Source organism: Blennius ocellaris (genome assembly GCF_963422515.1).
Source record: "Blennius ocellaris genome assembly, chromosome: 22".
Taxonomy (NCBI): Eukaryota; Metazoa; Chordata; class Actinopteri; order Blenniiformes; family Blenniidae; genus Blennius; species Blennius ocellaris.
This window is the reverse complement of record NC_137671.1, coordinates 6,543,706-6,567,357: the sequence shown is the minus strand read 5'-3', so window position 1 is coordinate 6,567,357 and position 23,652 is coordinate 6,543,706. Positions and strand designations below refer to the sequence as shown.

At 41.3% G+C, this 23,652-nt stretch overlaps 2 protein-coding genes across 3 annotated transcripts; both read left to right on the top strand.

The window, feature by feature from the left end:
* The first annotated feature begins 997 nt into the window (after positions 1–997).
* pyroxd1 (pyridine nucleotide-disulphide oxidoreductase domain 1) lies at positions 998–8,300 on the top strand. Of its 2 annotated transcripts, none has more exons than XM_080517888.1 (13): positions 998–1,240; positions 1,333–1,413; positions 1,921–2,040; positions 2,325–2,453; positions 2,877–2,950; positions 3,092–3,288; positions 3,385–3,482; positions 3,594–3,687; positions 3,784–3,896; positions 4,538–4,660; positions 5,784–5,921; positions 6,427–6,516; positions 6,826–8,300. In XM_080517888.1, exons 1-13 carry the CDS (start codon positions 1,163–1,165, stop codon positions 6,982–6,984), a joined length of 1,494 nt encoding a protein of 497 aa, XP_080374014.1. In that variant the 5' UTR covers positions 998–1,162; the 3' UTR covers positions 6,985–8,300. The 2 variants fall into 2 exon arrangements, with proteins under 2 accessions (XP_080374014.1, XP_080374013.1); XM_080517887.1 differs by having other exon boundaries at positions 3,781–3,896.
* Positions 8,301–9,464: 1,164 nt separating this feature from the next.
* On the top strand, positions 9,465–23,381 carry etnk1 (ethanolamine kinase 1). The gene is made up of 8 exons (XM_080518377.1): positions 9,465–9,744; positions 10,859–11,118; positions 11,665–11,805; positions 13,746–13,888; positions 17,915–17,998; positions 18,092–18,252; positions 20,174–20,247; positions 21,001–23,381. The coding sequence occupies exons 1-8, from the start codon at positions 9,598–9,600 to the stop codon at positions 21,071–21,073; spliced, it is 1,083 nt and encodes a 360-aa protein (XP_080374503.1). The 5' UTR covers positions 9,465–9,597; the 3' UTR covers positions 21,074–23,381.
* Positions 23,382–23,652: the final 271 nt, after the last annotated feature.

Sequence of the window (23,652 nt, the reverse complement as noted above, 5' to 3'; positions counted from 1 at the left end):
TTTAGAAAATAGAAGCTATACTTGGGCTGCATGGTGGAGTAGTGTTTAGCCGCCTCACAGCGGGAATGACATTGGTTCAAATACCGGCTGGGCTTTTCTGTGCGGAGTTTGCATGTTCTTCTCATGTTAGTTTCCTGCATTTACTTTGGTTTCCTCTCACAGTCCAAAAACATGCTTATGAGGTTAATTGGTGACCCTAAATTGTCTATAGGTGTGAATATGAGTATGGGTATTTGCAGGTTGCTGCAGGTTCTATACAATGATGCATTACTTTTATTATTGAAGGCCTCGTGGTGGACCAGTGCCAGTAAGCTGTTTATGCGAAATAACATGTCCAATCTTAATGCTGTCATTAGAAATATTGTAAATACATTTATGAACTGACTGGAGGTGTCTTACAATAAAATTCTCAAGGTTTTAATCAGACCTAAGCAAAGCAGTGTCAGCTATACATCTGGACTTTTGAAGGACTGGAGGCAGTGCTTATATGGTCTAAACATTCTACTTCATGGTTTTCTGTGTTTGTTTTTTTAGTGTCCATTGTTCATTGTTTTGTTTTGTTTTGTTTTTACTGTTTTTATATGGACCCAAGAGTCTGAAATAAAGATTGGCGATGCCATTTATATAAAGTTCCCACGCCTTTCACCCCCTTCTGTCCATTTCATCCTGGCCTTAACTAACCCATGGACCTCCTTAATCGATTTGTAATGTTTTTATATCTAAATGCTCTAAATGCTACAACCATCATTGGATTGTGTGAATTTGTGCATCATCAATGTATTAGTACAGTCACACAAATACTACGTTTATATGGTATTGTATATATCTTTATGATTAGTTTTAAACCATTTTCACAAGAATGTATATGTATGGTTGTTGTTTATTCAAGCGCGCGTTTGTGCGCGCTTCAGGAAGTGTGCTCCCCACTGCTTGCCGTAGATTATTGTAAACACGGAAGTTACATAGTCGGGTCTTTCTCATATGTACTAAACTCACATGTGCCTGTATTTTAACGTGTGTGCGTTTTACCTCTCACTAGTTAAACGTTGAAGGTATTTAAACGGCTCCGCGTTGTAGAGGGAGGGTCTGAGAAGGAATCTCACTGGTAAACCGCGTCGCGGTGTCTGATATTATTACTCTGTTAGCCTAGCATGTGAAAATAATGGCAGCTAAAAATGGAAAAACATTTCAGTTTGTGATTGTAGGAGGTGGCATCGCCGGTGTGACTTGTATTGAACAGGTGACAATACAATGATGTAATATTGTTTGTACTATAGCAATGCCTCTCGTGTTCGTACAGCAACGTAATCCGTTGTTAATCTTTATTGACAGTTGTCGTCCCAGATTCCGTCAGCAGACGTGGCTCTGATCACAGCCGGTCCTCACATCAAGGCAGTGGCCAACTATAAACAGGTCAGAGGGATAATGACGACCATGGCAACGTAACACTAATAGGGTGTGGATTTATTTCCCCACTGGCTTTCATTGCCAATTCATGACGTACTTGTCAATTGTGAGATACTTTAGCTTTACCTAAAACAAGTTGGTGTACATTTGCCATATCCTATACATACAGTGAGATACAGTGTTGCATATACTGCAGCGAGATAATGTATGTCTGTTTGCCTGTTGCTCTCTTTCCTCTCCTTTTATCTTTCTATCTCCTAACCCCAACCAAAACAGTACAAAGTTGCAAACTCTGAGCCTGGTTGTTTGGCTTTCTTCCTGTTAAAATTTAGTTTTTCCCTTTCCACTGTCCCCTATGCTTGCTCATGTGGAATTGTTTTTTTTTTTCTTTCTCTGAGACGACAGTGTTGTATTTGGTGCTATAAGATTGAATTGTAGACATTCACTAGACTTTCCTGTTTACTCTTTCCGGTGACATTTACTGTATGATTTTCTGTTTTCCTTATCTGGAAGGTGTCGAGGGCGTTGGAAGAATTTGATGTGGAGGAGCAACCTTCCAGTGTTCTGGAAGAGAAATTCCCCAACCTGACTGTCATCCATTCTCCCGTGAAATCACTTGACACTGAGTCACACGTAAGACTCTGGCCCTCTGTGGGCATAAATATCTGAATTGTACTCGTCTGTGTAAAAGGTTCAGTTGGTACAGGCTCACTCTAACATCACCAACGACATGAGTTATCAAACGTTCAACAAAAAAAATCTGTACAACATCGCCACCTTGCGGACATTTGTTTATTGCACTTGACTCTAATTCATTGTACCATGAATGAATTAAACGTAATGTTGAGTGGGATGTATGCCTAAATCCCTTGAGCAGTTTGGCCGTGGAGTTGCAACTTGTCTTCTTCCCCCCTCAGTCTCTGGAAACAACCGATGGACAGGTGTTTGGCTATGAGAAGCTGTGTATTTGCAGTGGTGGCAGACCTAAACTCCTGACCCAGGACAATCCCTATGTGCTCGGGATACGGGACACAGACAGTGCTCAGGTACATCTCTTTTGCGTTTGATTCAGATGCTGTTTATCCAAAATTAAGAGAACCGTTTGCAGTCGGATCTTGTTTTTATATGTGCTCTTTACCTCCTTTGCATGTTATTACATAGAACCATTGAAAGTAGATACAGATTATCCTTGTCAGCAGTGTAATTCAAATGAGTGACACACATGAAATTAGTTGAACAAAACAATATTCTTTGCACATTTGTCCTAAGAACGGTGTCTAGAGTATTTAAAGGTGATGTATTTACCTTTGAATGTACTGTATATAGTGTTTATCCTTGAGATATAATGTGTCCACTACAGTTTCTTGGTCATTTAGAAATAATCGATTGAATTTAAAAATGTGGCTTCCTGTAAAAGTGTAGATGAGAAATTGTTTCTCACTCGCTGTGTTTCTGTTTTTGAGTTTTAGGAGTTTCAGAGGCATCTATCTACAGCAAAGAGAATCGTTGTTGTTGGAAATGGAGGGATTGCGTTGGAGTTGGTGTAAGTCCATTATTAATCAAATTCCAGTAAAAAGTGAACGTTTATATCTGTTTATGGCTTTAATAGAGCTGATGTGTCCTCTGCTATTACATATTGATACTATTTTCATGTATTCAGTGTGAGTGAATCTGTATTGATTAGGTATGAGGTGGAAGGCTGTGAGGTGATCTGGGCAGTGAGGGACAAGGCCATAGGGAACACCTTTTTCGACGCTGGAGCAGCGCAGTTCCTCATCCCGTCACTCGAGGCCAACAAACCTGAGGTCGCGGGTCCCTGTAAGAGGCCTCGCTATACAACAGAGGACAAAGCTCCGGGAACCTTGCATACCTTCACAGCAGGTCTTCAGAATTTTCCCAGAGGCGGATTGTAGTTCTCTTTTTGATTCTTATTTTAGTACAGACTGAAATTACACGTCTGTTTTTGCTGATTCCCAGATAGACACTCACGAGTTCACGATGCTGGTCCCCCAGAGTCTGGTAGTGCTCTCGGACCAGACTGGCATGAAGGGATAGTCCTGCGAGGGGCAGAGCAGGTGAGACGTCACACACAAGTATGGTAGTCTGCTGTTTCTGTGCCAAAACATTTAATGCCACTAGCTTTTTCGTATCATTCTGTGTTTCCACTTTGCATGCTGTACGATCAGGTGTCTTGCAGAGTTTCGGTGGAATACCAGTGCGAAGTGGAAAAGATCTTCACCTCTGAGGAATTTCTCAATTCTCCGCTGAAATCTGACTGTGGTAAAAAAAACTGGGTTATCCTTTGATCAGTACTTTTTTTTTTCTTTCCTATTTGCCTTTTTTCATTCGTCACACGCTTTCCTTCTGCCTCAGTAGGATCCTGGCCAGTTTACGTCCTGCTGACCAATGGCAAAACATTTGGCTGCGATTTGGTTGTCAGCGCCACCGGTGTCGTGCCAAACACAGAGCCATTTCTCCACGGCAACACTGTAAGACAACTCATCCACATGCAAAATAGCATTTATTTATAAATGTGCCAGTGTCTGGGTGCCCTGAATGCTCTGGGAACATTGTTTTTTTGTGGCAAACTCAATCCTGCTGTTGGTCATTGATCATACAATCACATGACTGGCTGGCTGTCGCCAAGATCCCCCCCCCCCCCTCCAAAATGTGAGATTTGCCAAGTTTTTGATTTTCTTTAATGCTTTTACAATGAGTGCAAGGTGATGACTGCGCACGAAATCAGTGCACCCTCTCAACTGGATGAATTTGCTTAATTGTGACGCATAGACAGGAACAAGTGAGGTCTCATGCACTGTTTAACTGTTGCACCTCACGCTAACGCAGGTTTTCTCAAGCAATGCATGCTGACAGGTGAAGCGATACAGGTGCAAAGTTCAATGTTGCCCAACACTTGTGACACGAGACCCACTTGTACTGACAACGTTATTAACCTTTCTGAGTGGAAAAACAACCTTAAAGCCTTGAAGATGTTAATATGCCAAAGGTTTTTGTTTTCCTTGCACAAGTGGAATGTGGAAAGATTCGTCAAATTGTTGACATGATACTGAGTTTTCTTTCCCTTTCGTGTTCCAAATGATCCTCATTACTTTTTGTTACGCACGTTTAGTTTGCTGTAGCGGACGATGGTGGCCTGCAAGTTGATGATCACATGAGGACGTCGGAGTCGGACGTGTATGCCGCGGGAGATGTGTGCACGGCATGCTGGGAACACAGCCCACTGTGGCAGCAGGTGAAGTGACGAAGCATCATATCACTCTTTATTTGGTTAATTATGTTGTCCTTGGTACAAAGACAACTGAGCATTGTTAAATCAGCTTTTATGTGTGTAATGTATAGGGACACGTTTCTCCATCAATCTGTCTTCTGTACTGTTTCATCCAAGTTATTCATGCTGGAGCCGATCCAAGCTGAATGCATGTAAAGGCAGGTCAAAATATCGCTGCTCCGTCACAGAACAAGAAAAGAGAAACACATAGTTAAGCTCACATTCACGTCTGTGGCCAATTTAAGAGTCGCCAAATTACCTCATTCAATGTTTTGGGACTGTGGGAAGAAACTAGAACACACAAAATACTCCATGCACTGACAGGGAGAACATGCAAACCGACACAGAAAGGCTCCCAAGCCCAGACTTGAGATGAAAGTACTAGTCACTACACCACTGTGATTATAGAGGAGCATGTAGCAAAGATTAATACCAAACACTGTAGCTAATTTCTTTGCCCTAGCTGGCCCTTAAGATACAAATGTCTCAGAAGAACAAACTTAAAATGAAAAGTACCAGCAATGAAAAATTAAGAACAAATAACTTGACAAAAGTACAGAAAAGATTTGCATCATGGAATAGGAAGCACCATAGTTGCTTACTCATACTTTCATGATTATTTCAAAATCAGCCTTCATTCGAGCTTTAAATGATCTGAATGAAGCTCGAATTTGAGTTTCACAAAGTTCCACAAAACAAAAATCCAAAGAATGTTTTACATAAGTTTACAGGTCTTGTTTGATGCTCCTTGTGCTAATGACCCTGAAGTTCTGCGTGGAACCACGGGTCACTGAGTACACGGGTATTTATGAATCCATTCGAGATCAGCAAGACTGTTGATAGTTGTATAACTGTACAGTTGTTAATTATCAATAAGGAACCACATTTTTCACAGTCAATGTTTAAGCACAAGTAGTTCAAGACTCTTAACCCTTACATTGCATTTTATATACTTTCTTGTTCCAACAATGGTTTTTGAGAAAGCTTGTATTGTCTGCAAACAAGCCGAAGCACTTGAAGGCCACATCATATATCTATCGTGATGTACTGATCTTTCTTGCACTGTGTTTGTTTGTGTTGTGAACAGATGCGTTTGTGGACGCAGGCCCGTCAGATGGGCTGGTACGCAGGCCGCTGCATGGCTGCTCACGTCCTGACCGAAACAATCGAGCTGGACTTCTGCTTTGAGCTTTTCTCACATATCACCAAATTCTTCAACTATAAGGTTTGTTTGTTTTTAAAATAAGACGGTGAATGCAGTGTGAATGAAAACTTAACACGCTCAGGAAGGAGTCGGAAGAAGTGCAAGCTCATTAAGTCCCACCCCCTCTCCAAGTCCATCTGTTTGCATCCTATGATATTATTTTTCTGAAACTCATAAACCTAAATAACCACAACGCAAAGAAAAGAACCAACAAGTGAATAAATGGGGAAATATGGTAAACAGAGTATTGAAATGTTTTATGAGAGTTTGTGTTGTACATGCTTAATTTCCAGAGAAGAAGTAAAGTTTCTCAGCTTTACAAACTATGAGTTCAGTGAGTTATGCTTTACTGAAGGGCGGTGAAGATTGTCTCAATATAATAACCAGCATTTTAATCATTTACTATATAAATGACCAGTTGGCCATTACTCCCCCAAGACCTCATCAAAGCTGCTTAGTGGTGCTCCTCTTTATGTCCCCAGGCTTGTGTGGTCAGACTATTTGATCTCGTTTCAACATTCCTCAGGTGGTCCTGCTGGGGAAGTTCAATGGACAGGGGCTGGGGTCTGAGCATGAGCTGCTGATCCGCTGCACCAAAGGCCAGGAGTATATCAAGGTGACCCAAAAGAGAATACTTGTATAATACATCTGTTGGTGATGTTTTTATTTTCAAAACCTTTTTTATTCCTATTCTGTTGCTGCTGAAAGGATTTTGCATACTTATAGAAGATCTAAAATGAGAAATATCACTCACTAATTGTACACTTTTCATAATTTACAGCCATAACATTGTGAAATCCAGGTCATAAGCATATATGTCAGTTTCAATTCTTGGCTTATTTACCAGCATAATTTTTTTGCACATGATTATAGTTCGTAATAAGGATCACCCATACAAATCAAAATGTGCCCTTTTTCACTCCAGGTGGTTCTCAGCGGCGGAAGAATGGTGGGAGCTGTACTGATTGGAGAAACTGACCTGGAAGAGACTTTTGAAAACCTCATACTCAATCAGATGGATCTAACACCATATGGAGAGGATCTGCTCAACCCCAACGTTGACATCGAAGACTACTTCGACTGAATGCTGCATACTGAAGAAATGTACAAAGGAGGGAGCATGATGAAAAACAAATTACAACTGAAAATAGGTGATGATGATGATGATGGTGCTTGTGGGTTTTTTTGACAATAAGACAAACTGCAAGTAATAACATGTATATTATGAAAACTAAATTATTTTATCACTTATTTTACTTGTTTCTTATACTTTCTTTTTATCACAAAACTCAAAAAAAGATATTTGTTTGAAACATATAAACTTAGTATTGTGGATTGGAAGAAGAAAAATGGTGGTTGATTTTATTACATTAGCGAAACACATTTATTTTAAGAGTTTGTCACATAAAGTTAAAAAGAACTATGCTATGTTGCATATGTTTAGTAACTCATCATCAAATTTCATCCCAGTCAAAAACAATAGATCATCTTATGCCTCCTGTGTTGTATTGAATTTTGTTTGGATATGTTGTTTTTTTTTTTTTTAACCCCACAAATCCTCTTCTGAAAGAACCGGAAATATGAGAGGTGGAAAGAATTTTATCAACAGTCAGAATGAAGACAATAATTCCTGTGCATTTGTTAGTTTCCCCTGTAGACTTGTGAGTTTTACAATGAGTGATTTCCCAACAGTAATCCACCCACTCATAAAATGTGTGCGATAAAAGCTAATACTTGGATTTTTAATCACGATACATAATGAAAAGTTATTATGTGACAACTGTGGAAGCAAGTCATCAAAACAACAAGAACAAAGCTTTCAATTTATTGTTAAGGTTTCAGTGGGCAGCTCAAAATGACACAGTGATTCCACGATAAGGTCTCCCAGCAGTAAGCGCGCCTCAGAGAGTGGAGAGCAGGGTGTTGCCTACCTGCTGAGTCAACACCACCCACAGTAGCACGTGCACACACAAAAAATTCAAATTCTTGTTTAGATTAAAACTACTGGGATGTCGGGTACATGTGACAAACCAATCAATGGGCTTGGGCTTTGTCTTGGTGAAGTTTGCATGTATGCAGCATCACATTGTCAGTCATGAAAGAGTAGCAAAAGAATATGAAAAATGCAAAATATTTGAAACTATCATCTGTAACAAAATATAAAAACTAGGTAATAACAAAATAAATGAAAATATTGATATGAATTGGCAATATACCAGATATTATGTTAATATGGCCCAGGATAGATGAAAAATATATATTGCACACAAGGGCACAGTGATAATAAAGTGTGGTACGTTAACTGTCCAGATTTGGGCGTATGTGGTGGGTGATATTACTTTGAGTAGTGCTGATTAGAAATTCTCACAGCTACAGGGAAGAGGGACCGGCAATATTGCTCTTACACTCTGTTTTGTATGTTGCAACAATGTGTATGTTGAAATAATATTCACATTTTGTTATTAAATCAAAGTTAAAAGAAATGTCACAATTTTGGTTCTATGTTCTGCAAGTAGACAAAACTACTTCCACGTGTGACTTATGAGTCATATTTGGCTGTGGTGTATGTTACACCTGTGTGTATGTTATTCGATCCACATTGATATTGTACTGGCAAGTACAGTTTATTGTTGAGAAAAATCCAATGAAACACACCCACACCTATTGACCAAATAACCTCATATGCATTTTTTGCTGAACATTACACCACGATGCAACCCCTGATAACATCATCTCGGCTTAAATTCAAAACAAAATAAACATGTGGCATTTTACTCAACCTAAATTGTAGTAATATTCTTATGTTGTCCAATGACTGCATTTCAGAGTGTATGTTTTCAAAGGCCAGATGAGACAAAGGCGAGGTCATTTAGGTGGAAATATTTGTACAGATATCAATATCAGCAGTTGATCACAGGGTTGCAAAGCATTGGATATAGGGGGAAACACCCCATACTGCAGAATTGATCTAGTTCACATTGATAGTGTTCTACTGCAGGTTGTCACTGAACGGCTACGTCGGAATTTACGTCATCAATTAGGCGACAACCAATAATGATGGCCACTAAATCGTGGCCTCTCGTGTATAGTGCGTTTTAGGATTAGGACGATTTAAAGTCGATTGATCCTCAATCATTGACACTGAGTGAGCGCCTTTTCTGCACTGACATTTAAAACGCCCAGACGTAACCCCGGGACGCTTTGTTACAAAGCGTCTTTCATTCAAGTGGATTACGGATGCGACGTCACCAGCGAGAAGTCTGTTTGAATTGCTCACCGAGGGCCTCCGGGTACATTGCATTCTGGGATTACTGAGTGCCGTTCCCGTATGTTTGAGTTTCTGTCATCTTTTGCAAATAGGCTATTCATTTAAATAGCTTTACTGGACGTGTATTCGTCGAGCTCTTTATATAAATAAGTAGCTCCGCCCAGCGAGACACGCCGGAGCTCAAAACATTCGCTCTCAGTGAGTCAGGCGAGCCGGGTTTTTTTTTTTTTTTTTTCTTCCCCGGGTGGGTGGGACTTTCTGAGAGGCGTTGCCGCAGACGACAGGATTATAACCCCGCACGCAGCTCCTCACCCATACTCTCCAGTTACATTGCGTAATTTAACACTGAGCGCACCACCGTAGATCGTTTTACAATTTTTTTTTTATACACAAAGTGTGCGATAAGTCAAGAGGTTGATAAACGCAGCCATGGCCAACTACATTCACGTCCCGGACGAGGCTCCCGCGGTGCCCAAAATAGACGTGACAGTGGAAGAAGGCGACTACCGAGCGGGCGCGCTGCGGCTTATCAAGGAGCTGAGACCGAACTGGAAGCCGTCTGAGGTCAAAACGAAGGTACACTTTTTATTCCCCGTCAAACATTCTACCCTTCCCCCGCTAGCTGCTACCGCCTAACGACCGTTTGAATTAAACATCTCGCCGCCGTCGTGACGCGAGGTAACATGGCGTTCCCATTTCTTAAATGCACGTCAGGCTCGGTCCTTGCAAGCTGACGTTGAATCCTGGAGCTAATGTCACCTGGAAGCTGCTAATATATAACCCGAGGAGAAAGGGAGAGGAGGGGAGGGGGGGATTGGCTGTAAAATGCTGCCGATGCCCACGGAAAGGGTTAATGTCTCTGCTTAATGGCGTGTGCGTCAAACCAGGTCATGATCAAACGGGGGGGGAGTTTCTCCTGAACGGCCTGCAGATATTCTCTTTTGCGTGACTTAACCTCAGTTTGGTTGGTAATTAGATTATATATGTCGCCACGTTATTGTAGAGCATGAAGATATCATTGGCAAGCAGTGTGACAAGTAATTTTATTAGAGGGAGTGTTCAGGATGGTCATAAACATAACTACTTACTGGAGTGTAGCTCTATAGTGCTGTTTATATAAGATTAATCCTTTAAATGATCCTATATAAACATTGAGACATGTACACAACAACACTACAGAGAAGTACTTTTCTTTCCACTGGTGGTTCTGGGGTGGGGGTGTGGCTCTGCCCAGTCAACACAGTCAGGTTGGAGGCTGGTCACATGCTTCTTCACCCCAGCCCATATTCATCAATGAGAGTAAAATGGAAACTCAGCAAATGCCAGTCATTGCTTTGGCCCTGCAAAATAAAATTCCGGACAGTCTTGTTGTTCACAGGCAATTCCCAGACAGAGTGAACAATTACGGCTGGTATGCTGGCACCCCCAACCAACCCTCCACCTTTTCACCAAAAATGTTCCCAGCGCCACAGAAGAGACAATCCATAATGTAGTCACAAATGGAGACACATACCGCATTCGTTTGTAGCACTTTGCCAGATCGTGACTCCTCTCAGGACTATTACACTTTACACTTAATTTAAATATCATCATGCGTTTGTTCTCTTTGTCGTCAATCTGTACTCATCAACTTGATCAAAATCATTCAAATAGATTTTTATTTTCTCCTCTTTTGTTTTTGTCTGTGCAGTTCTTCACAGATGGGATAACCAACAAGCTGCTTGGCTGCTACGTGGGTCCGGTCATGCAGGATGTGGTTCTGGTCCGTGTTTATGGCAATAAAACAGAGCTCTTGGTCGACCGGGAAAACGAGGTGAAAAGTTTCAGGGTACTACAGGCACACCGTTGCGCCCCGCGCCTTTATTGCACCTTCAACAATGGCCTGTGTTACGAGTTTCTGCAAGGAACTGCCCTGGAGCCAGAGGATATCCGCAGCCAGCCTGTTTTCAGGTAAAAGAAATGCATGCTGCTTATGTAACGCCTTCACTCAAAGTGATCTAACTGAGAATTTTCCTTTCAGGCACATACCAATCAATCAATCACTCGCTCACACAGCAGATGTGCCAGAGTATTTTAAGGCCAAGTCACTGTTTCATTTCTTGTTTTCGCAAGATCTAAAAATGAACGTTTGCCAAAATCCAGTCTAATTGTCATATAAAGACGATGACAAACAGTCCTGTGTCTGCACACGAGTAGACCATCTCAAATTTTGCTTTGTTAGTTTGCTCAATGCAAACACTGAATATTCAGTCAATAGGTGACTTATCACTAGAAATTGGATTAAAATGACTTGGTATAGTTGAATCTCAGCAACATTTCTGTGACTCCAAATCATAATATTTTCTTTACCACAACAAGGAGAACTTTACTTTCTGACTATATTCAAAAAGCTTCCCACTGTTCATGACCCAGTTTGATTAAATGCACTTTCTTTGCATACTGCTTGACGTTGCTCTTATTCAAATCCCGCATTAATTCTCTTGTCTATATTTACAGGCTCATTGCCAGGCAGCTTGCAAAGTACCATGGTATACATGCTCACAATGGCTGGGTACCCCAGTCTGACCTGTGGCTGAAGATGGGCAAGTACTTTGCTCTCATCCCCAAGTACTTCAAGGACCCTGAGAAGAATGCCAGGTGAGGCTGTGTAGAAACTTTGAGGATGACCTCTGACAAATGCTCAAGCTATTTTATTGTTTTTGAAAGCTCAATGGAGGTTTTGATCCAATTCGTGAACTTGGACTCGGCAATAGATTAAAACCACAGAAAACCAGTTTAACAAAACAGTTATGTGATTAAAACTTGATTTGGACAAGATTTGTTATGTCCAACAGCTGTTTAGTTTTATAGCCATTCAAAAGAAGGCATGCATAAATACACAGATGAGGATCATCTGCTTTTGCTTTATCCCCCCCCCCCCCTTTCCTTCCTGTAGAACTTTAGTGTGTTGAACTTTTCTTATCAGTGAGTCACAGATGATACAAAGAAGCCGATATTCAACAACACAACAGCATTCATTCACTTTGTGTCACATGACTGACAAATGCTTTAGTTTATGGCTTTAACATTCCTCACAGATGAACACGCACACACACGCAGTATATTTCTGTCCCCAATGTGATAATATTCTTGGAAGTGCCTCCTTCCTGTTCAGAAATGCAGGTGTGCCGTCCTTCTTGAAACACGAGTTATGACTACCATAATTCACTCACTTGCTTGACGCGCTTTGACTCCATTTAGTCGTGATAGTTAGAAAACGGCTTTGGCAATAAAGAGTTGCCTTTGTTTTTATTGGTTACATGAATTAATCCAAAATAAACGACAGCTTTATAGGCTGCGGATTTCCATAGAGGCCAGCCGAACATAAACACCGTCAGAGAAATGCTGATCAGACACTTTGAGAGAAATTGGGACACCTGCATCATCCCGAGGGGAAAAAACACACCAACTGAAGTGCTGACAAGCACATTGACGGAATCTTTCCACTTTGTGTTGTCGCAGTCTGCAATGACTAAATAAGGTCGACAACTTGCTTATTCTTCTGCTTTTTAATTTTTTTTTGAAATGTTTATATTTCAGTCAATGGAATAAATTAACTCTGTGCAGTGGTGTTTGTAATCAATAACACTACGTGTTCTGTGTGATTGTTGTTGAAACTTCACTTGTAAAAACAAAAAAGTAATTTAAAACAATTGTTTTGATTAATTTTTTTTAAGAAATCAGAATGTATCTTGCTGTTGGAAATTTCCCTTGACCTTTGCAGACATTATTAATGTAGCTTCTCATTATTCTCGGAAATATTCCCGCTGGGATCAAAGTGAAGACGGTGGTTTTGATGTAACTGCACAGGATGTCCATGTCAATTCAGGGCATTTCACTTCAGTTCAAACCTATTTTTTCAGCTTTCTCAGCTATTTATGAACATGTGCCTGTCAGTATAGTCAGTATGTCAAAGGACATCAAAGCATGGAATAAATGAGACAAACATAACTGCTAGAAGGTGAAGGACACATTATTAAAGATTGTCATTTATGATTTTGCACTTAAAAGGAATCTACATTACTTAATTCTGGCGGTATTTTTCTAATTGAATACTAAAATGAAAATTTTCCCCCATTGTCACCACTTTAATGCTGCTGCTTCTTCTGTATTTTACCCTAAATCGGCAACCCTCAACTCTGGCCAAAGTTGCAACAGACTCAAAGCTCAGTTAGCTTTAAGTTGTTTAACACAAGGCTCCTATGTGCCTAACTTGTGTTGTGGACCTAAGGCAGGTCCCACAAACAATGAGTTTGAACTCCATCTTAAAGCAAATAATGAGCTAATTTAAGAAGGCCAAGGCAGAAGTCATATGACTGTATTGTTTGTTTTTGTCATCGCCTGGAAGCTTGATATCTTTTACATACACATGATATGACACACCATTAAACCTGCTGATAATATTTCCAAGAGACGTGTATAGTCCAAACATAATGGGGCCCAGAAACGGACCCTGAGGCCCTCCGTAGGACAAGGGGACAGTGCGCCTTCTTTTGGACCTATATATTTGCCCCGTTTGACTCTTTCCCGCGTTCCAGGTTGAGCCTGGAGGTTCCCAGCCAGCGTTGCCTCCAAGAAGAGCTGGTGTGGCTGCAGCAGAACTTGTCGTTGCTGGGTTCCCCCGTTGTTCTCTGCCACAACGACCTCCTCTGCAAAAACATCATCTACAACCAGGAGGCTGGTGAGTGCACATTGCACACGTGTAGTCACAGACATTACTGGGTTGTGTTGTTGTTTGTGTGATCTGCACCCGTCCCCACACTCAGGTAGGATTGCTTTACCTGCACTCGGTTACTCCCTATCGACACGCAGTCGCCCAGCGTCGCTGCGTTTGCTTGGTGGCAGACTCGGAATTAGAACGATCAGATGAGACGATGCACTTTTTTGGATCAATTATCCAAATTAGATTCCTCAGAATCTCTTATTCATTTCCATGTGTTCTTAAATGCATGGTTTAGATCCTTCTTGTTTATGAATTTGTTTTAACTGAAGCATTTTTTTTTTTTTTTTCCCCCCCTTAAAATTGTCTGGCTCGTCGTTCTAATTCTGTGCTCAGCACCTGAAAATGTAAATGTATCAGGCTAAAACGAACAGTGCCATTGCCTCATATCACATTTGAAGCCAAGGTTTTAATGGCTGTTTTGGGCATGTTGCTACCATTTTGTTGACGGTATGAATGTGAAACCGAAACCTTAGCATGAAGATTTACTTTTTTTTTTTTTGGCCCGTCATGTGCATCAGTGAAACTGTTTCCAGTCGGTTCCTCTGTCTGTGATAAATGGCACAGTAAATGTAAAGGAGGAACTAACCTGTAGAATAAGGGCACTACGTGTTTTTTTTTTTTTTCTTCTTCTTTTTTCTTTTTTTTTGTATGTGGGGGAGGTGGGAGGGTTGTTCCAGAGCTGTCGGCCCCCTTGTCACTGCGACAAGGGGCGGGGTCCTTCTCACAGCGCCTTTTGTTTAGACTTCTCTCCCTCAGGAATGACAGCCGAGGCTGTGGCTGCCCTGCGCCGCCCTGCCCTGGGGAGGCAATGGAGAGGGACAAACCTCACACACAGTCGGCTCTGAGGGCCCTGGTGTAGTCTGCCCGCGGCTCAGGCCAATCGGGATGAGTTCATGGCAGCAGTAGGACCCACATGCCTCCCTATTTATCACCTTTCAGTTCCACTCAGCCACCGGTTGTCTCACATCTATTCTCTAAGTTAGTTGCTTTAATGGTTATGATGCAGGTCAGTGTTCATTAGGTTTCCCCTTACTGCAAGTAAGTCTGAGCACCCGCTAGACTTTATATTCCTGTAACATCCCTGTATTATGCCATATTTACTTTCTAGTATCACCTATACGAACATTTGTTTTGTCTCTAAGCTCCTGGGTGTTGCCATAGAGCTCCATTGTCGTCTAGTCATCTCTAGATACACAGCGAAAGAACCCCCCCTCCTTTTTTTCTTGCTGAAATATCTCATTACATTGCAGTGTAGCGCATTTCCAGATGCTTTGTTGCTGCTCCATAAACGAGTGCCTCAAATGTGTATTAATTCACAGCTAAAAGTAGTCCTAAAAAAAAAAAGAAAGAAAGAAAGAAAACCCCAAAAAAACTGTGGTCACAGTGGTGTGAGCAACTTGTGCTTAAAGTGCAAACTGTCTGACGAAACCACAGAGCTTCTTTCTTCTTCTTTCCACTCTGATTAGACATCTGTGATATTATCGTCATGTTAAATTCACCAAAAGGCAGAGCAGAGTGCTGATCAACTGTTGGTTCTGGCCCTTTCATCGGAATAATTGACTTTATTGCTACAGAGTACTATTGACCTCAAAGCTGAATCCTGTTTCTGCAAAAGCACGAGGTACTTATCTTTGCCAAAGTGCAAACTGGTCTTTAACCGCGGCCCGTCAGAGTTTCGCCCTTAAAGTGGATAACTTTCTGACTCTTGCAACATTTAACTTTGTTAAATGAAGTTGTATATCCAGAAATGTAAATTCATGTGCACCACTTCTGTGCGTGTTTGCAGAAGTTTTTTTTTAGCAGTTACCAAACAGCCGAGTTCAGCAGTGCTTTTAGGGAGTTTCCGGGACTAAAACTTAGAATAGATGTAAATCATGTCTTAAACATGCAAATCTTAAACAGCCAAATGCTTCAGTTCTATTAAAAACAACAACAAAAAAAGGGCAGCTGTGTCACCTCATTTTACATTTGGTACAGTTTTAGAAAAAAATCATATCACAATAAGGGCTGTATTACTTTTCTCTTTTTGTCTCTTTCCTTTGTCTCTCACCCTCCAGCACAGGCTGGTGTAGTTTATCTCTCCAACAGTCACTTTACACAGAATATTTTTGTCTTTTCAAGTTCTTTCTCGGGCAAAAAAAAAACAAAAAACAAAAAAAAGATGAGGAAGGCAGCTCCACAGCAAACAGGAAGCCTCAAAAACTGTGTAGGTTGCAGAGGAAGCGGCGCTGTCACGCGATTGGATCCACAGAGGGCCAATAGGAAGGGGGCCCTGGAGGGGTGTGCTGGGAGAAGGGCGGGGAATGAAAAGGATTTGGGTGTTGTTCACCAGCAGGGCCTGATGTTTGGAACCTGTGCGTGAGAAGAAGACGGGGTAAAAGACGAATGTCTCAGTGAGAGAGTGAGCATGTATGAAAGATGTGTTTGCCCCAACCTTTTCATCTGCTGCACAGGGGGGCTATAGCCACTGCCCGGAGGTGTTCAGTTGTGTCCCGCTAGGACCTACACGCCGGCTGGTAACCCACCTCAAAGTGTCTTTCTCTGTAGTCCAGCACTACCTCAAAAACTAATATTTCATGTGTTAGGGCGAAGAAATTATCCCAGCAGAGGTATTTGAATGAATTAGTTGTACTGCAAAGTGTCAGCTTTACGTCTCTGTGATAATTGGGCTCGCAAAAGTAAGAGTTTGTATTTTGAGACCATCCACTGCATGACTGAATACTTGTTTTTTTGCTCATTGTTAAAAACAAAAAAAAAACAACAACAAAAACCCACACAACACATTCTCAGTGACTTCTAAATGCACCCACATAGCAACATTTTTGCTTTTAATATACTCATAAAACTCATCGTCCATCTTTTCAATGCAAATTCAGCATCTAATTAGACAGTTTGTGTGTTACGAGTGTGGAACAGTATGCAGGCTTATTGATGACTGGTGGATCTGGAAGATTAAATGTTCTTCTCTGGGCTGTAAATCCAGCGGATTCTCAGTTATTCTCGTCAGATGCTATCAAAGTTCTGAGAGAGTGTTGTAATTAATGGCGTGTTTGTGTACATTTGCTTTGTCAGCTCATTGTACATTTCACCTTTTTAAACTGCACAAAAAGTAACTGAAATAGTTTTGTGAAGATTATTTCTTTTTGTGAAACGATGGATTTGTTTATATTGAACATTTAAAAAAGAAGGAAAAAAAAGTAGTGCTTCAACGCTACGGCATACTGCTGGAAAACGCACATGTTATTTATTAACACACATTCCAATGCTGTGAGAGTAACGACGACAAAAATTACTTTTTGTGCCGAGTTTATTCACCCATCTTTCTTCATCCTTCTGCACTTTTCATCCACGTCTTGAAAACATAACAGCGACCCGACCACTTTTCTCCCACTCCGTGCATGCATCCAAAACCAATATTTACCCGCTCCACTCTTGCGTATGTTCCATGTTTTGCGGCATATTTGTGCACATTAGTCGTCTGTGCTTGTTTATCCCAGCTGTCTGACGGACAAGGTTCCGATAACTCCCGTCTTCATCACTACTAACCGACTGATAAGTTTAGAACGTGTCCATGTAGATTTGCATGTCGTATGTCTGTTCTCCTGATGGAGTCCTGTCATGTTTCTGGGTCAAGTTGCAGATAAGTTTCACCCCTAATATTCTTCTAATGTGCCTCATTTGTGAATATATACATTTTCTCTAACTTGAGTTTACGTTAACTGAATGTAGATTTACTTTATTCTTGCGTTGAACAGGGGAAAACCTCAAAACCTGGCTGTCTTATTGGTCAAATTCATCTTTCCCGAAGCTTCTTTCCACACTATACCTCCATCAAAATGCAAACTCTTACTCTTTGCCCCCGCAGTCAGGTACCTAGCCAGAGTTAGGGTATGAAAGGGAAAAGGCTTATCAAAGGGAAATAGCATAATCATTTTGTGTCTCCTCAGCGTGTCTCTGTCTAAACAACGCTGCTTCTATTTCCAGGCAATGTAAAGTTCATTGACTACGAGTACGCTGGGTACAATTACCAGGCCTATGACATTGGGAACCATTTCAATGAGTTCGCTGGTGAGTACAAGTAGTGGAAGTTCAGGTTTCCCCCCCCCCATAAAAAAAAAGCTTGTTCTTCCACCATATGAGTTATTTATATTGTTGTTTCAGGCTTGAATGAAGTGGACTACAGTCACTACCCACAGCGCTCCTTTCAGCTTCAGTGGCTTCGCTCCTACCTGGAGGCCTACAAGGAGCACAAAGGTCAGGGCTGCGCAGTCACCGACAGAGAGGTGGAGATCCTGTACGTGCAGGTCAACCAGTTTGCTCTGGTAGGTATTTATGGCTTAACCTTGACCTATATTACACATTACATCTGATTGCAGCCCCACTTGGCAGCAACAGAGAACAATTGGTTGTCGCGGGAGACGGCGATGCATTCAAAGAGATCATGTCTCATTCTGGTCGGACTCTGAACAAAGAGACGCTGCGAGTTTGATCATTCGGGAGAACAAATCTGGGAACATCTTGGACTCATTTCACTAATATCGAACGCCACAGCGCAAAGCATTAAACTACATATGTTTTAGATTAACTTGTTTTTGCATTTTTGCTGTAACAGGCGGTGACTTGTCGGCTCTTTTTTTTCCCCCCACTGGAATCGTCCGAAATTTTGATTTGTTTTCCTGGCAAATACAAATATAGGGTAACTCATGAAATAAGTACAGGTTGATTCTTTCATAATGATTCATAATTTAGTTGATACGAACAGTTTCATCTCATGTTTTGCACACCAAGTCACAAAAAGCCCTTTAGGTTTTAACTTTTATTGGACGTGTCATTGAAAAGGACTTAAAGGTTATTCAAGCAAATGAATTCAATGTAATTCCTGGGCTTCCACCCCAACCAATACACTGTGACGAGTTCAGTAACAAGAATCCAGGTCAGTAAAAAGGAAAGCTGCTGTTCACGGGTGTGGTTGTTTTAACTCAGGTTGGATGGGTTTTTTAGAGCAGTCAGTCAGGATCGAACACTATTTACTTGCATACTTTACAGAGCGATGTTTTGAATTCCAGTCTGCTCGGGGGGGAAAAGTGGACGAGCCACCAAAAGTCATTGATTTCAATGTGAAGGTTCCCCACTGAGAGACATTGAAGAATATTATGCTTATAATGCTCATGTCCATAATCTTCTACTGATTATGCAACCGTGCTATTTGAGGCCTCAATGCTAGAATAGTGTTTTTGTTCAAGACGCTGAAGTGGCCAAGCCATCTGTGTCTTATTGAACAGTGGAACAAAAGCGTTTATTATTAAACCTGCTGAAACGGTCTGAGACAGTCAAGGCCACAGATAACTCTGGGGAAAAACAGCGATCCTCCACAGAATATTTTCACACGTGAACTGATGGGATGTCTCTCCTGGCTGAAAACAAGACGTCTCATACCAGACTGACTAAAAAGCCCAGTCTGTTGACGTGGGAGTGGGCTTCCACCTGAAATAAAACTGTCTTGGGCAGTGGGGTGTCTTTTCTCGTACAACACATCTCCAGGTACCAGAGCGCCCAACGTTGCGTTTTGCTATCTTTTCTTAATGAATGGTAAAACATATCGAGACAACCAAGTTCAGGGTTAAAAGACCAGGCAGGGTCGTGGACTCTAAAAGTCTGACCCCAACAATTTAACATAAACAATACTTTTTCGACGGTAAAAGGAGTTTCATGCGATTGTTTCATAGTCGTGTGGATAACCTTGAACCCACAGCAGATATAATTCTGCATCTTTTCCCCATATCCTTCCGTTTTAAAGTAGAAAAAAAAAATTACTTGTTGACACAGAAGAGGGAAATCCACTCATTCAGGTGCTTTCTTGACAAACCCACTGCATCACCATGTGGGCCAAACAGAGCCGAGCCTGATGGGGGGCTGTAAACTGCTCCACCTGCTCTGAATACGAGACGGGGATGTCTAATGACAACTCTCTACCCGAGTGAGCCTCCCTGCTCTCCCCCGAGCCGCTCTGTTTACTGTCAAGAGGACAGGAGGGCAGAGTGGAGGATGGGCTGGAGGAGCAATTGTTTTGAGTTTTTTTTTTTTTTTTTTTCTTTCTTCTTTTTGTTGTTGTTTTTGTTGCCAGGTGGCCTCTGCTGGCTTTGTTCGGCTTGAGTGAGCCGTGTTGGGTAATTAGAGGTGATATTTACTTTTTGACAGGGAGCGCATGTTAATCCCGTTGTTCTCTCTCTCCTCTGCGCCCAGGCCTCACATTTCTTCTGGGGACTCTGGGCTCTGATTCAGGCTAAATTCTCCACCATTGACTTCGACTTCTTGGGGTAAGTTGCAGTCAAGCACACGCCAAGTGTTTTAACATGAAAGTGTAGGGTTAACGTCTTTATCGCTTTGATGCAGTCCATCCAATGGAAATTAAACATGAAGCAACAATTTTCAAATTGTATAATCCCCTATTTTATTTTGTATTTTTGTTCCTATCATGAAACTGAAAGCAGATATTGGTTTTTAATGCACTCTACATTTCCTAATCAACACCTCCATCATTGGAAAGGGGCAGCAAGAAGAATATTTTTCTTATATTTGTCTCGCTTGAAAAATCCCTACGGTTGATTTTTAGGAACCAACATCACATTGCTTATGGAAACAACAAACAAACAATGCAGTACAAGTTTACAAGCTAAAGAACTATTGAGCGTTAACATCCAGATTAAATTTCAAATGCATGACGATACTTTCTGCATCTGTACATTCATTTCTTTAAATCGACCTGCACACCCTTATAAATGCTGCAGTTGGAAATGTCATGTTTTTGCACAGACAACTGAACATACACATTTACTTCAAAGTGATCCGAGCAACTTGGTGTTTAAAATCACAATTTCTCTTGTGATTTTCATCACCTGAAGGAAACACGAATAACCTTTGCAGGTTTTCTGGTAAAAGTCTGCTTCTGAGAAACTTCAAATGTAGAAATGAAGACACTTGACATGCGGGTGAATTTGAACAACAAGCCCAGGAAAGTCATAGTGAGTTGGCACAAATCCAAACACTTGTGTTTTTCTCTCCACGCTCAGATACGCAGTCCTCCGCTTCAACCAGTATTTCAAGATGAAACCGGAAGTCACTGCCTTGAACCTCCCCGAGTAAAAAGCCGCCTCATCGCTTCCTCCTGCTCTCCCTTCCATCTAACCCGCTCTGCTCCTCAAATCCGACGATCACAGAGCGCTCCCGAGACGTTTGTCTTGGGAGGAGCCGGACCGACAGTCGTGCTCGGCTGCCGCTGGTCCGCTCATCTAAAAGACTGGAAAAGGTCCACAAGTTGTAATCCCCCATCCTTTGCAGATACGGCTTTATTAACCAGAATATGCAGCCCCAATTTGTGACGTGGGTGTGTATGAAGGACAGACAAATGTGAAGTTCACCTCAGATGTTAACATTATATAAGACTATTGTACCCGTCGGTAGCAGAAATCACAATAGACAGTTTGGTGGACGTTGGACGTCATCTCATTTAGGACAAACACTGAGCCGATGGCCTGGAGACGCCTTCCCGGCCTGATTTCTAACACGGAGAGGCAACACAAAGCTTTGCTTTGTATGCTCTGGGAAGCGAAATGTGGGGGGGGGAAAATGACAAGTTGGAACAGAAAGTCCGGTTCCCTTAGTCGCATCTGATTCGAGCCAAGTCACTCGGAAGCAAACATACTTGTGGCCTGCCTTGTGACCGTCTTGCTTTCCCACATCCGTTTCTCCCTCTCTGCATGTCTGCATGCACGGGAGGCTCACCAGACTAGCCATGAAAGTTTGTCCTGCGTCGCTGGATCAGAGCTTCTGGAAAATGCAGCGTTGTAGGATCACCTCTCTCGTTTGCTTCTGTACCCCCCCCCAAAAAAAAAAATCCCTCAGAGCACTGAGAGCCACTGGACTGGAGTTTTCACTGTAACGTAGGTTTCATGTCTCTCGGGTCTTAGTCGAAATGGTAACTGAAGAGGAAAAGAAAAGAAAACATGCACATCACTGAAATTTGAACATTCCACGTTCATAATATCTGGAAGGTAAATGGGAAGTTTGGGGGGGGGGGGGGGGGGGGGTATTTTACTCACTGTGACTTTGACTTTAAGCCGCACTTTCCTGAGTGAGACCCGTTCATTACTCTGTGACCACTGTAAATATTACCGAACACTACAATTCACCCCCTGTGGACCCACAGCCGATCATCACATCCACTGCTAGCCCACTTTTAGAGCAAGAAACGTTGGTGTACATTATTTTGAGCGCTCACTGTTTGAGTAGTGGTGTGTAGAAAGGGAGTAGTTACCTCGGCTTGTATAAGTTGAACGCAGTTCTGGCGCCATCCGCTGGACAAACAATCGCATCCCTGTAATTGCACTCGATATTCACCTCATACCTTCAGAGTGATGGAAAACTCCTGAAACGGCTTCATGTAGTTTGTTGTTTTTGTTCTCTTTTTTTTTTCTTTTTTTTAACGAGCCTACACCAAAGTGCTGACATGCGTGTTTATGCTTGTACGTTGTGCACACTGTATCGTGTTCTAGCTCATAGAACTAAATGTGACTCCTTTTTTTTTTTTTTTTTTTTTTTAATATATATATATACTTGATTTAAATGGAAATGTTCAAGCAGACATTTTTGAGAGCATCTGGATACATATAAACCTTTTCTTTGTTTTTGTTTTGTGCAGCGACAGCCATTTTAAAGAATCGAGCAATTTCAACAAATGTGTAAAACAAAAATCTTTGTTTATGACAAAACCAGAAGATTGCGAAGCTTTGAGATGCTGCCGTGTCTCACGGACAGGACTTGCTGAGAAGTTGGTCATTTAATGTGCCTCATTTTCTTCTTTGTCGGTGGAAGTTGGAGCCTGTGGGTTCTCTCCTGCTTTTGTTTTTCATGCAGGCGGATTGAGAAGCAGTTTGAAATGGACCTATTATTAGTTAAAGTTGTCAATTTAACTGTGAAAGTCTTACAGAAACATGTACTGGTTTTGGGAAGACTTTTAAAGATGTTTGGAAAAAGGTTTTCACTTGCGTGCGCAGTGGCACTGTCGGACCGCGTTTACAAAACTTGCGTCGAAAATAAACTGTCATATAATGTAAATCATAACATTGTTCAAAATGACAAACTGTAATCCCATCCAGTGTGGAGAAAAAGGAATTCATGATCCAATGAACCATCTTTACCGAAGTGAGTTCTTTTTTAAAAGGAAAGTCTGTCCTAAAATCTTTGACCACTGTAACATGTGTTTATATGTACAGTAAAGAAATTGTAATATCTTCGCTTGTTCTCATGTGAATTAATGTACATAGAGGGAGTTCTTTTATTTTATTTCTTGTTTTCTAAAAGTTGCATCAAAGTAAATGACCACCTTGTACAAGAGCTGAAATTTGGAAAAAATGTAAATATGCTTTAAAACAATAAAGTTTATTTACTCATATGTGTGTGTGTTGTTGGCCAGGTTTATTGTAAATATTTGTGGTAATTTACTACGACAGCCTGTTCTAATCAGACAATAGCCAGAACTATTATTGAAAATGTAATTTCAGTGTTTTTGCAAGTCATGGAAAAAAGGACATTTTGTTGCATTAATTAAAAAATAAAAAAACCAAGAGTTGGAACATGTTTATTTCTTTGCAGGTGTGCAATATACGAATATTTTCCAGCTGTTTTGATCTTTCTGTTCTGTGCTGATGATTTTATGCACATTC

Bases quoted from the DNA above. Each gene is read 5' to 3' on its own strand.
- pyroxd1 (XM_080517887.1), top strand. From the start codon at position 1,163: ATGGCAGCTAAAAATGGAAAAACATTTCAGTTTGTGATTGTAGGAGGT. The intron at 2,454-2,876 runs GTACATCTCTTT...TTTGAGTTTTAG, and splicing joins GGGACACAGACAGTGCTCAG to GAGTTTCAGAGGCATCTATC. The intron at 3,289-3,384 runs GTCTTCAGAATT...GCTGATTCCCAG, and splicing joins CTTGCATACCTTCACAGCAG to ATAGACACTCACGAGTTCAC.
- etnk1 (XM_080518377.1), top strand. From the start codon at position 9,598: ATGGCCAACTACATTCACGTCCCGGACGAGGCTCCCGCGGTGCCCAAA. The intron at 11,806-13,745 runs GTGAGGCTGTGT...CCCGCGTTCCAG, and splicing joins GACCCTGAGAAGAATGCCAG to GTTGAGCCTGGAGGTTCCCA. The intron at 13,889-17,914 runs GTGAGTGCACAT...TTCTATTTCCAG, and splicing joins CATCTACAACCAGGAGGCTG to GCAATGTAAAGTTCATTGAC.